Source organism: Diorhabda carinulata, chromosome 7 (assembly GCF_026250575.1).
Source record: "Diorhabda carinulata isolate Delta chromosome 7, icDioCari1.1, whole genome shotgun sequence".
NCBI lineage: Eukaryota > Metazoa > Arthropoda > Insecta > Coleoptera > Chrysomelidae > Diorhabda > Diorhabda carinulata.
The window spans coordinates 18,596,222-18,610,432 of record NC_079466.1 but is presented as its reverse complement, the minus strand read 5'-3'; the positions used below and the strand labels follow the sequence as shown (position 1 = coordinate 18,610,432).

General features: G+C 32.2%; 1 protein-coding gene across 2 annotated transcripts; it reads right to left on the bottom strand.

Annotated features, from left to right (window-relative positions):
• Positions 1-489: 489 nt before the first annotated feature.
• LOC130896449 (retinol dehydrogenase 12-like) lies at positions 490-13,967 on the bottom strand. 2 transcript variants are annotated; one of them, XM_057804585.1, is made up of 5 exons: positions 13,938-13,962; positions 13,799-13,878; positions 7,935-8,297; positions 3,886-4,011; positions 2,720-3,208 (listed from the first exon to the last, which is right to left on the bottom strand). In XM_057804585.1, exons 3-5 carry the CDS (start codon positions 8,245-8,247, stop codon positions 2,874-2,876), a joined length of 774 nt encoding a protein of 257 aa, XP_057660568.1. In that variant the 5' UTR covers positions 8,248-8,297; positions 13,799-13,878; positions 13,938-13,962; the 3' UTR covers positions 2,720-2,873. The 2 variants fall into 2 exon arrangements, with proteins under 2 accessions (XP_057660567.1, XP_057660568.1); XM_057804584.1 differs by having other exon boundaries at positions 490-3,208; positions 13,799-13,967.
• Between the last annotated feature and the right edge of the window lie 244 nt (positions 13,968-14,211).

The following is a 14,211-nucleotide window of genomic DNA, read 5'->3' as shown; positions in this document are numbered from 1 at the left end:
TGATATTGGTAGAAGATGTACGAATATATATAAATATAAAATTTTGAAAGAGAAAAAAGTTCACAGAGAAATTGAAGAACCTGAGAAGAATTATGTAAAATCAGCACAAATTATGGCATACTTCTATTTTAGTTTAATGTACCCCGAGAGCGAATAACTCTCTTGATATTAGTGAAGCAGTTGAACGTTCATTTATGGCTAGGCTTCAGTTTAAATTGTTGAATCAGCGGATTATTTGCAGTTATTGAGTCTGTGATTAACGATCATAGCAGCATCATAGTTGTGGCAAACATCAAGTCTTCGGTATGGTCATGTGTAACTTTATTGCAAGTAATTCCAGAATGGAAGGAAAGCCATCTAAGAATCTAAGACACTTCTATCGGGAGTAAAGACGGTATGGTATATATTAATTTTTGAGTAAAGGTGCAAGCGATTGAGGACTAAAATTTATAGTGGTATAGATAAGAAATAACTCTGAGTCTGAAAGCGTTTTTTCATAAAATTCAGATTGGATTTATTTAAAAAAAAAGTAATCTCAAGTTTTCAAATCACAATTATACCTGTGAACCAAACTTATCAGGTAGGCAATCATTTATACGTCATGATTGTAAATAATCGCATAATCGCCCCTTCAGAATATTTCCAATATTACCCTGCTCCCTTTTGGCACGCTCCTTTATAAATTCAATCTTGTAAATGCTAACACCACCACTTTTCAACTTTCAACCTTCCAAGAAAGTACACGTTCTCGGTTCACAGCCTAATATTCATGTTATGATATGTTTTAACTTATCCTATCAGTGCTTATTATTCTACGAGTTCTTAATTGTTATAAATTATTAAGACATACATTAAAAAAAAAGTGAATGTATGCAGGTTCCTTGCTCGATGTGGGAGCTTACATGTGGAGAGTTCATATTTAACAAGGCGTAATCATTGTTATGATTATTAGATTTTGTTCAAATTTCAGTTAACCAAATAGTCATAACTTCAATTGAAGTGCTCAACTGATAATGTCGGTTTATGAATTTTTCATCAATATTAGCTCTCAGAAATACCGTTATGGTTTGTTTATTTCTACTTAGTACCTTTGTTAGAAACTTTTATTATTAATTTGATACAATTAATAGTTGTTTCTTTATGTCGAACGGTTTCCTTGACATGTATAACGATCTAAAAATCTAGATATCTTTTAAAACATAAATTTTATCGAGTTACCTTTTTGTTAAAAAATCGATTGCAAAAAAAACTAATGGTTGCTATCTGTAGATTGTTGTTGTCCCTGTAAAAGTTACAAAACCATTAGGTCTGAGCAGCCCCTGGCCTTCAGATGCTAGTGTAGAATTATTTATTCCGTCCAACACACTACATGGTGTACGTAATCATCCATTAAAAATTCATAATGTTCGACTGTATAATTTAGAAAATATACTTAAATATAAGTTCTATAACTAAGAAACGAGGGGTCGTATGAGAGTTTTTTTTTACAGCAATATTCTTGCCAATTGTAGCAGAAATAAACAGTTCAATTGAAACTCTTCAGTTGACTGAAATTTTCACTATAATTATAACAAAGTTTCTCCCAAAATTTACTGATATAGTAACATTTTCAAACTAAAGAATTACGTTCTCTTAGATTTGGATGTGATATCACTTTAGCAATGTTCGCTTAAATATATGTCTAACAGTTCTACAACAAATCCTCACAATCCAATCTGCCTTTCCTAAAATTAAACAAAGAACTCCAAATAATAAATGTACTAAGATATTTCATGACATTTTTTGTTCAAATTGTAATAAAAAGATATATTGGTCCCTCACCAATCGGGGAACACGAACATTTTTTTTATGATAATTGTATGGTTTATAAATCTGCCTTAAAAGCATATGCCAAGTTTAGTCAGCTCGCATCACAGTTCATGTACTACTAAGCTCCATGTAGGAATGCGACTCCACCTCGTGGGTATCCCCTGTTAGCAGTAATTGAAATGGTGTCTTGCCCATTTCTGCTGTTTTAGTAGATAGTACTTATGCCAGCCATCTGGAAGTTGTTAGATGTGGAGTATTATCAAAAGCGCTTTCTATGTCTAAGAAGGCTACGTTTTCATTGTTTGAATTCCTGTTGTCAATTGTAACCGTGCAGTCTCCGCAAAATTTGTCTGTTTGGTATGCGAATTTGCCTGGATGGTTTCCACTTCAGAATCTCTGTTCCAATGTAGTTGCCCATCATTATAAGTGGAAACGAGGTGAGGCTGCTTAGTCTGAAGGATTTGGAATGTGTGGTGACCCTTCTCAAAGACTCTTGAAGCGGTGTGGTGTGACATACGTTCACTTGAATATTTTACTCTCCTTCGTGCGTCAGGGGAACAATCTAAAGTTAACCGAAGGCGCCGGGGACTATATACAGATTTATCTGGAAGAAGTTTATTATTACGAAACGCTCCGAATGGTTCTTCCACCATGTCCTGGAATACCACAGATTTTTTGATGTGAGAGTAACGAAATTGAGTCGGAAGTTTTGGAACCGTTGGTTGTCGATAAACAAGCTATAGATTTCAGAGATTGAGGTAAACTGTTTACTTTGTTTGATTCATTTGTTTAGTACAAGAAATGCTATCAATCTGTATTGGATAATTTTACATTATTACTCTGGTTGAAGCAAAACATGTCTGTTTTCGTCAAACTATTCAAACTAACTTTACCTAAATAATTAAAAAAATATGACTAGGGGGTTTTATTCATGGTTATTATTTATATATTCTTGTTCATTTTTCAGAATATCACCTGAAATATGTCTGATATAATTTCAAAGCATAGAATAGCTGCTGGCGATAGATAAAATCAATGTAATTTGCGATCAATAATCAAATCATTCATATTTGAAATACATTCGTATTTGGATCAAATCCAACTGACTTGAGACTTATATGCCACAGTTTCTCAGCACTTTCCGAGTCACGAGCACTTGAAGAACAGCATGTTGGCCTACATTCTGAATAGTACAGTCCAGTTTCGTGAGCACATTCATCACTTACTGCACAATATATTTGAGTTTGTGCTCCCTGTAGAGAATTTTTGAAAAATATGGCTCCAAAACTGTCATATATCCATGTTAAGCCTGGAAATATGGAATTCAAGTGTCTTGAGAGTTCGGTACGTATAATTCCTGGATGAAGACAGTACACATTTACTCCAGTTATGCTATTTTCTGGAATTAAGAATATTTTATTGAATAAATCAAACAGTGTATAAAATATATTAGTGGAGTACTCTCAAATTGTCAAAAGTTATATGATTTTTATATCGGTTATAAATCAATAAAAGTTTATAGTACAAATTCACTTTTCAACCGTATTCTGCTGATGTTTAATAACATCTGGTGGTGTACATTAAGGATCGATGTATATGTACGAATGGAAATCATTCATTAGAGAAATTTAACAAGGTGATGACTTTATCTACCGCATCAGGAATTTAATTGAATAATTGATTTCAAAAATATCAACTTAAAAATGGTATTCTTTATTTATAGCAAATTATTATATTCTACTTGTCGGATATAAATACTTAGCTAAAAATATTTGTGAGTATGTATTTGTATTTTCAGTTCTTATTTCAAGAGATTAGATTCACCTAACCGACATTCAAGTGTTTTCAATGTTATAGACGTTAAGAAAATCAAACACAATGTTTATATTTGTAGTTTACAAGAAAATAATCAAAAGTAATCTGGAATCGGTAATCTCGTCGTTAAGAAACAAAGGTCGTAAGCTCTAGTTATGTTAGTTTCCCTAAGACTTTGTATTCGTTGTTCAGTCACCGTGTTTTATTGTAACGACACGGTTCCTGCTAAATATAAGAATTGAATAATTATATAAATTTTACCTGACAATCGCTTTGCCAATTCTTTGGTGAATAAAATATTTGCTAATTTACTTTGTTGGTAAGCATGAAGTGCTAGGTATTTACGCTTATCAAAGTGAACATCGGAATAATCTATTCCTCCAAATACTGAAAAATAACAAAATTATATTAATATTGGTATATGGGTTATTTATTTAGGATGTTTGTAGTAGATTGAATTAGATTTGTTATATCTATAACTTCTTCGGATTCAATCGCCTAGTAGTAGTAGTAGTACTGGAACATTTCCGAAACAATAGCGAGGGAAGAGATCTAAAAATTGGAATAAACACTATGTTCTTTGTCATGACAACGCATCATGCCTTATCCCACATTAATGGATGAGAAATAATTTCTCCAGGAAGATACTTTACTTTATTTTATGATATATCAGGTTGTGGCTCTGGATCTTTTGAGATTAATAAAATTTTCTAGCGATTTGTTTCTACAGTATAAATTTAGTGCAATTTTCTGTTGATTTACGGCGTATGTGCAGTTGGAGTTCCACCATGGTGGAGTTTTTCGATTTTGAGTAATAAGATTTTTACCGAGGTGCAGGTTGGCAGCTGATAGTTTGGCATCTGTAATTTTCAGAAGGTTGTTGTTCATATGGTCTGAGAAAGTTATAGCAGATAAGTCGGCTTCTATTTGGGAGGAATAATTACTCCAGTCGGCGTTGTTTAGGCGCCAATAAGGCATGAGTAGAATGTCATTTTGACTGGGGGGATTATAATTACCATCATAGAAATCATTGGCAGTGTGCCAATTTAGTGCAAGAGCAAGTTTTTGGTCAATACAGTTTTTCCTCTGATTATGGTGAAATTTGATCTCCACATTGTATCGTCAGCGTTGGGAAAATTGGAAAATTAGGTCGAGAAGTTCATTTTCTTTTAAGGGGTAGTTGGGAAGAATATATAAGCTGCAGATAGTGAGTATATGGGGACCAGGTGGTAACAGCTATAGCTTCAAGATCAGTGGTGATAAGGAGTGTGGAGAAGAATAATTCGTCTGAATCAAAAATTGAGGTACCTCCGCTGGCTCTCGCACAATTTGAACGGACATAATGATATTCCTCATAGTTTTTTAGAGTAGGAAGTTCATCTATTTTAGAGTTTGTTACAATTCCATTGTATCATAATATATCCACAATATCCTCAGAGGATATTCCTCTTTTATGGCCATGGGAAGGAGGGAGCAGTGTAAGGTTTGATAGCTGCTCAGCGTGAGTTTGGATATTCGTTAGGGGTTCGGGGGATGAAAGGAGGGCTGGCGAACTTTCGCATAGAGGAGTAGTAGCTAGGGATTGCGGTAGTGGAGTGGAGTGGGGAAGTATGTCATTCTGCAATTGGCAGGAAGGGGGGGTTGTACAGGATTCAGCACTGTATCTACTCTGTTTCCACAGGAAAAACACCAGTCTGTCACTAGAAATAAATGTATGGTAGGAAGTGTTTCATGGGTAATCAGAAGTGAGGTTTCTATACTGAAGTTGTCGTTATCAGGAATAACGTAAGTAATTCTGCGGAAACTCATAAAATTGGCATATTCATCCCCATAAACACCACATTTTACAAATGAAATAGGAGGCAGTTTGATGTCCTTGAGCGCTTTTTCTATAACAGAATAGAGGATGATAGGGGATATGTTCGAAATTAGAATACGTTTAGCTAGCCGAAATGTGTCTTCGGATGGGAATTATTGTGGAATAGATATATATGTTTTGGTGGTTTCTAAGTTCGTCTATAATTGCTGTTGAAGATAAGTATATACAGATAAGGATGTTGGAAATTCTTGATGCAAATCTCCTATAAGTTTGATGTAATTAAATAGAATGGTACTTGGTAGGGAGTGCATGACAACATAAGATTTTGTGTTATGGAGTGAGTTTTGTTGTGATAAAGATGTTGGGTTTTGGTTGTTTATAGTAGTGATTTTTGTGGGTGCCAAGACTACAATGTTAAAAGTGTAGGAGAAATAAGGAGTCCCGAGGACATTGCGAATTAAGTTATAGAAAAATAACAGTTACCTAATGTGTTGCTACGGCACAGGAGAGTTTCTTTCCCGTATATTAATTTTTAATGGACACATTCAGTTATTTACACGTAGATAATGTTAATAACTCAGATAGACAAAATGTTTGTGTACTCATTGGTTACCTGACTAGTAATGGGTAAATTTTGAGCCTTGCACTTTCTAGAAGGAAACTTGAGCATGAATATTTGATATTTTCCGCAATGTTGATGACTGCGTTACCGCCTATGCAAGGTTGTATAGTTGATTATGCTGTCATCTACATTGCGGAAAATATCAAATATTCATGCTCAAGTTTCCTGAAGAACTTTTATTACCAAATTGTGCTATAACATTTGATATTGATTCCTCGATTGTCCAGCCAGTCCAACCAGTGCGTATTTTTTCTCTAGTTCAGGATATTTGTTAATAACAGTGTATGGGTGATTCCGTTCTAACTGTGATTTTTTGTATTCAAAATTTCAAGATTTTAAAATTTAACTTTTCTAACTTTTTTATGCATATTATTCATCTATTTTACTGTAAAAATAAAACTCTAAGAGGAATTTACTACAACTTCAAAGTATCACGAGCAAGACACAAATGTCGGATTTTGAGTTCCACGGTTCTGACTCATTTATCCACGGTACTGACATGGTAACTTAAGATATTAAACAACAAGTGCATCAATTTTCCTCAGTTTGATCATAAACATTAGAATTTATAAGGTAATTAGTTTAAATCATTTGTTACGACAAAAAAAATTAATAATTTATCGGTAAATTCTAGGAATGGACATGACACGGTACTGACATTCAAGTGATGTAGTATAAGTTTTCTTTAAGTGGCAAGTTATATTGTATAAAAATAATGTTTAAATATCTTAAGAATTATTCAATTAACACAAAATTTTTATTAATTGATTATTAATTAATGACTAGTACAAAAAAACAATACAGGACATTGAATATCACAGTTAGAACGGAATCACCCGTATATTATAGTGAAATTTATTTTTACTTACCGTATTTTTAATTGTTAAGTTTACGTTTCAAGCCTAGAATCTACTTTGCATTCGAAAACTTAATAAACAATGTTTAAAAAGCTTTTTTTTGAAGATGATAATTTAAATGGTGCAGTCATTCGGCTATATTAAAAGGCATCAGCTAATATAATAAGCGGTTTGTTCCAACGATTTATTGATATAATTGTGACATATTGGGACTTTTCGGTTGAGTGAACTTACGACCTCAACTCGAAGAAAACTATTGGCTGGTGAAAAATGGGAATATCAAGGAAACATCGGAAATTCCAGCTACCAGTTGTACTAGTTACCAAAAAGCAGTCCAGCTTTTCATGTAATCCTATATTGGTAATAAATGAATTTTACAATTTCAATCAATCAATTTATTTACAATTTCAATATTTTTGTGGTAATTTGAACAATGTTTATAACATTTTGTCTGACCTCCATTCCATTTTTCTAATATTCAGCCATTTACTATTTGTGGAGTTTAGGCTGAGTAATCAGACATTCTCAACTGTCTTAAATGAGCCAACCAGTTTTTACATCAGAGATACATTCAACCAAGTGGAACATTATCAAAGGGAATTTATCTGATTTCTCCTAATTATACCCGTTTAAGTTAAGAACGAAAATCAGTGTCATTAGTTTTTAACTTGTTAACCCTTTGAGAAGATATAGGATTGTGGATTAACTTTTAGAATTCCTGGTTGCTTACTGGAACTCCGATTTTAGTACTTTTACTTTAAACTAGATACTCTCACTCGTTCCCTGATGACCGACATCTAAGTAAAATTCCCAATAACTTAAAAAGTCTTAACAAAGATGGCTACTTAAGAGTAAAGGGAAAGAGTCATATTTAATCCTCACCAATTATATGTTATATTGCCGTTATCATCGAAGTATTATGAGGGTTTTACAACTTTATATTATTTGTTGAAATCTCTGTGGCTCCGATACTTGTAATATAAGCCACCCAGGAAATAGATGTGGTACTTACTCCAATGTAACACTGAAGATACATTAATAATTCTTGCAGGAGCGCATCTACAAATTTTTGGCAATAACAATATGGTAAGCAGAAAATGGCCCAGATAATTAGTGGCAAAATGCAATTCAAAACCATCCTTAGTCTTATTATAAGGGCTCATCATAATACCAGCATTATTTATTAAAATATTTATTTCCTCTTCAGTATCCAGTAATTGTTTCGCACAAGCGCGAACTGATTCTAGGCTACTCAAATCTAGTTCTACAATTCTAATTTCGCCCAAATTTGTACTGTGTGTAAAATTCTTCTTTATATCGTCCATGGCTTCATTGGCTTTTTCCAAATTTCTACACGCTAATATCACAGTAGCCCCTGTAAAAGATCGACGTAATTTTGAAAATGTATTAAATCATTATGAAAGAATAATATTATTTTATTATAAAAAGTCTTCTCGTATATTTGAAGAGAACAGTGAAATAAATGTATATTTTCATAATATTGTGAATTCCAAATAAAGTGAAAAAATCCAATATATCAATTAAGATAAAAAAATAGAAAAATAAATGAAAATAATAGATCAGAAGTTAAATAATGACCTTTCTCTTAAAAGAAAGTAAATAACAAAATTGTAAGTATCTGTACTTGCTCTAGAAGCTTCCTGTCATGAGTAAGTTTAAATTAGCGATACTAGCGATACCATTGTAAAATCATATATATCATAAACATATAAAAACTTCTAAGAAGTAAGAAATTAAAGAAATTCATATATATATATATATATATATATATATATATATATATATATATATATATATATATATATATATATAAGAGTAGTTTTTTATTGGGAACGTGGCAAGGAAACACCAAAGTGAATTATCACTGGCAATCTTAATTAATTATTTCCCAGACGATGAATACATAAATATTTGGAAGCTCGGAAAATATATTAAAGTTAGCCCATCATGATGGCCAAATATCTGACATCGTGATGATAATGATATATTGGCAGTACATGGAACAAATCCATATAGGATCGCTTGTAATTGATTATTTCAACTTAATATTTTCAAGGATAACATTTACATGGATTAAATGCCCTTTTTCACAAGATTATACCCTACGAAGTTAATTTATTGTAAAGATTAAAATAAGATGAATAATTCTTATTGCTATTGGGCCCAGGGTAATTTTTTCAAATACGTTTAATGATTAGACTGCATTTACTAATAATGTAGTTGTATCATCCCAAAACAGTAGATACTGAGCCACAGATAATCTCTTAGGGTAGTAAACAGTCACAACCAAGCCACAGATAGTCACATGGGGTAATGAATTGATAAATTATATTTGTGTTGCATACAAAGAAACAGTCGTTTCTAGCTCTTGCCGAGGCTATAACGATCGATTTTCATTTTTTGATCGTGATAAAAATTTTAACTTAGAAAACAATACACAAAAAAACTTTGTGTCAGAATACAACAAAAACGTCAAGAAATCAACTTTCCTAAAGTAGAGTAGCTAAATTTATTAAACAAAGAATTGGGAATTTTAATTTAATGATAGTTAAATATTCTAAATATATTTATTTAAAAACTCCCTATTAAATGTGATTATGATATTAGAATAAAATAATCATTGCACTGATTTACTGATTTAAAGACTTTGAGAAGATTTTGGAAAACATGGGGCCATTAAATTGTCGGCGTCTTAAATTCCAACCTCTAAAGGGCACACTCAATATAAAATTGAAAAGTATTTCGTGTATAGTCCAAAATAATGTAAAATTTTGGAAATGTCAATTTTGTCATGATAATCTGTATAATAGAAATATTGCCACGCCATATATATCTTTCACAATTTCATTTCGCCCTAAATGCCAAACGTGAATGTAAACCATTTCTGTTGCGAAAGAAAGCTTTCTTCCCCCATTTTAATTAGATGGAAGCAGTCTATATTCCTTAAACCAGTACTGGAAATTTATTATTTATTATTAGTTCTATAATAACACAAGTCAATAAGTTCAAGCGTCATTCTATACGAGGTGATTAATCAACTAATGAAAATATTCCAACTGTTGGAATCTAGGACTTGAAATCAAGATTCAATCACCAATCTTCAAACTGCTTTACTCAAAAATTTGAAAAACTATTCAAACCCCAGTTTAGTATTTTGTGTATTGAATTTTTATTTATATAAAAATTCCAACTTGAGGCTTACGACAGAAACGAGTGACTGGTTGACTGTTTCTCGAAGATATCAACAATGTGTAACACCTAATTACCAATGTTTGTGGAAGATTAGAAGATACTGGACAATCTAAAAGTGATGTAAGATGATCCAAACTATTAAATATTCTTGAGAAAAAAGTTATAGCTTCTTACTTCATTCACGAGTTATTAACAAGAGGTGTAATAAAGAATCCAATTATATACGCAAGTAACTTTCTTCATACCTCTATTAATCATAGAACAAATGCTTATATATTTGTACATTTACTGTTACATTAGGAATTTTAAAAATAAATTCATGAATAAGTTTAATTTTTTGAAGATGAAGGTTAGTTATAATTGTAACTCAGATTTTTTCAAGTGACTATTAAAAAACAAAAATTCAAGAGATATATTTTTTCGTACTTTCAACGCTAGTGGTCAAAGAGTTATTCGAGCATGTCGAATTGAAAACAGGTTTTTAATTTTGTTGTTGTATATATATAAAGGTCACAATTATTAAATAGTGAACAAATATATTTTTATTTCGATAATAGGCATTTTTTTCTGCTAATAAAAGTTTAGTTTGTGTAATAAATGCAATCCTCTGACTCAACATTTTTAATATAATTGATACACAAATATGTTTAACTTGAATATTTCAAATGTGAAATAGGTATACAATCAACAAAAAGAGTATTGGATACTGAAGAAGTTGTTTTAAAAGAGTAATTAAGTAGCGTAGATTTTTAAAATGATCAACTATTCACTTGCCTCTTCCGTACCAGTGTGATTGTAGCCAAAAACATGTACCTACTTAACATAATATAGTAAGCGTAGAACCAAGCTCTTTTATTAACTGTTTTCATAAGTATTATCAAAATCTATTTCGTTAAAACGAAATATATGCGAAATCAAAAAATGAAAAATCTCTGGTTTTCAAATATTATAAAACGGTGAAGTTTAACCTTTCATTAGTCGGGAATATATCTACGAGATACATGGCTAACTTTTTGCTAAATATTTATTTATGTAATAGCTCTAGAAAATGGAGATTTGCAGTAGTTCTCGGTAGATGTATCGAAGCCTTTCCTAGAAGTACAATCGGCTAATTTCACTTTTACAATCCCTAGCCACCCTAAACCCGCCCGACCGCCGGATTTGTACCTGCTAGATACAGCGCGACCAAAAGCATCAGTTTATCTTCAGATTTAGTTGGGATAAGTTCTCGTTCATTTCAACGTTTTGTAATTATTTAAACGTAAATTTTATTATTTTTAAGTGTTTATTTGTATTCTAAAAGTGCTTGTGCGAGTGTCAAATTAAAACATGAGTACAAAAATTTACGACTTTTCAAAACCAGAAGATATTGAAGAACTTACTAGTCTCGCTTTTTCCGAGGACGAAAATTTACAAGAAGATGTGGATGACTCTGATGATTCTGAAACAGAAGACCACGTCGAGACAAGATCAGTTGATTCCGAGACTGATCATGAATTTGAAGTAAGCGATGACGATGAAAACGATGCCGATGGAAACGATGACGATGGAAACAATGACAGTGGAAACCAAGAAAAAAGTAATTTTTTTTGGGTAAGCTGGAGCTATTTTATGCACTTGTATTGTGTTACATTGAAATGGTCATTGTAGGCAAAGACGGAACACAATGGAGTAAAATTGTACCAAGAGTAACTCGAGCCCGTCCTCATAATATTATGATGAAGTTACCTGGTGTAATTGGTCAAACAGCCATAAACGACGAAACTGAATTAGATTGCTGGAATCTATTTTTTAGTAATATGCTAAACATGATAATTGATTCCACAAATCTATATATAGAAAGTATAAAAGCCAAATTCAACCGTGAAAGAAATTGTCGTCCTACAGACTTGATTGAAATAAGAGCATTGTTTGGCTTGTTATGCCTAGCAGGTGTATTTCGAGGAGGTCACCGCAATTTGAAAAATTTTTGGGCATCTGACGGGCTAGGAATTGATCTTTTCAAAATGGCAATGTGTGAAAAGCGCTTCAGATTTCTACTCAGATGTCTAAGATTTGATGATCGGTCTAAAAGAGAAGAAAGACGTGAATTTGACAAGTTAGCAGCTGGTAGGAATCTCTTCAGTAATTTCATTGAAAAATGCAAAAAACATTATAATCTTGGGCAAAACGTGACCATAGATGAAATGCTGCCAGCATATCGTAGTCGATGTGCATTTCGACTGTACATACCGTCGAAACCAAACATATATGGTATCAAAATTTTCTGTTTGTGTGACGCCAAACTTTACTATACTTCGAAATCTATTGTGGGCAACAGTCAGAGGGACCCTTTCGGCAAAGCAATTCATCCTCAGACGTAGTAAAGAGATTGTCTGAATCAATTTTTCAGTCGGGTAGAAATATTACCGCAGACAATTGGTTCACAAGTGTAGAGCTGGTGAGAAAGTTAAAAGAAAAGAAGCTATCGTACGTGGGGACAGTTCGGAAGAATAAAAGAGAACTTCCAGCTAACTTCGTCTTACCAAAAGGGCGTCAAGTATTTGACAATATACTTGGATATACAAAAAATGAAACATTAGTTTCATATGTTCCGAAAAAAGGAAAAACCGTAGCCCTTATTTCCAGTTTGCATGTGGCGTCGAACGAAGTGAAAGAAGATGCTTCAAAAAAGCCAGAAATAATATCATTTTATAACAACACAAAATCCGACGTTGATGTGGTCGACAAGCTTTGCGCCACTTATAATGTTGTTAGATCAACTAAGAGGTGGCCTATGGTAATTTTTTAACATTTACTGAACGTAGCTGGAATCAACTCGCGGGTGATATTTCTTTGAAACAAAAATACGTTTGTCACAAGAAGAGAATATTTGAAAAAATTAGGTCTAGCCTTGCTAGACGAACAACTAAAAGTGAGGGCCCAAATAAAAATTCTTCCACGACAAACCAAAGATTTGCTCAAAAATTACAAAACCTTGGAAGCACAACAAGAAGTTCAAGAGGCAACACCTGGACCAAGCAAAAGAAAGCGAAGCGAACCATGCTAAGTAGAAAATAAGAAAACGTCAGTGTCTGCATATTGTAAAAATGTAAAAAAGTTGGAATTCATTTATATATAAAACTTCATACAAATATGATTTGTAATAAATGTTATAATAAAGAAATTGAAGAGGGTGATTACTCCGATTAATTTTATAAGTTTGTAAAATATTTTGAATAAATAATGTAACTTTAAACCTAGTTCTGTCGATAACCTAAATAAAATTTTACACATTTTACATATAGAATAATTATTTTTTTTTACTTAAAAAAGTGTTAAATTAAAAGCGGAGAAAAGAAGTATTCATACAAAATTTGCTGTATTAATATATTAAAAATAATAATAACAAAAAAAAATTATTTGATATATGTATCTGCTAGATACAACGCGACCAAATACGTTAGAAATACCCGCGCGCCTAATGGAAGGTTAAGGTTTATAACTGTATTTATCTTGCAGCATATTAAGCTGTTCTTCAAGTGCCACCGACAACTTACATTATTATCATTATTCCGAATAAATTATATTGCGTAGTGTTGTGTTTGTACAAACACAACAGTGATCTGCGTTATGTTGAGTAGCTATTTCAAAATATCATTTATTACTATAAAATGTAATTACCTCTTCTGTAAAAGTCTTTTGCAGTTTCTTTACCTATTCCTGTATTAGCTCCGGTAATAACTGCAACTTTTCCATCAAGTCTGTTATTAGAAGAACATTTAGTACTCAATAGTGAACCCATAATATAGTTAAATCTTACGGTAAACCTTATAAGTTCATTCTACGGCGACCGACAATTCACAACTGGATTGAAAATAAAAATAAATGCTATCGTTGTTGGATTACATAATAACGTGGAGTACAACGTAGATTCGAAAAATGATATTGTAATAGATATTCTAGAATTATGATTAGTAAACAATGTTGTTTAGAATTGTTTATACATAGTCGGATAGTTGCCTAAAATTGATTGATTTCAAAATGATTTTTTCAATACATCAGTTGAATAAATTGATTTTTCCTCAAAGTAAAAC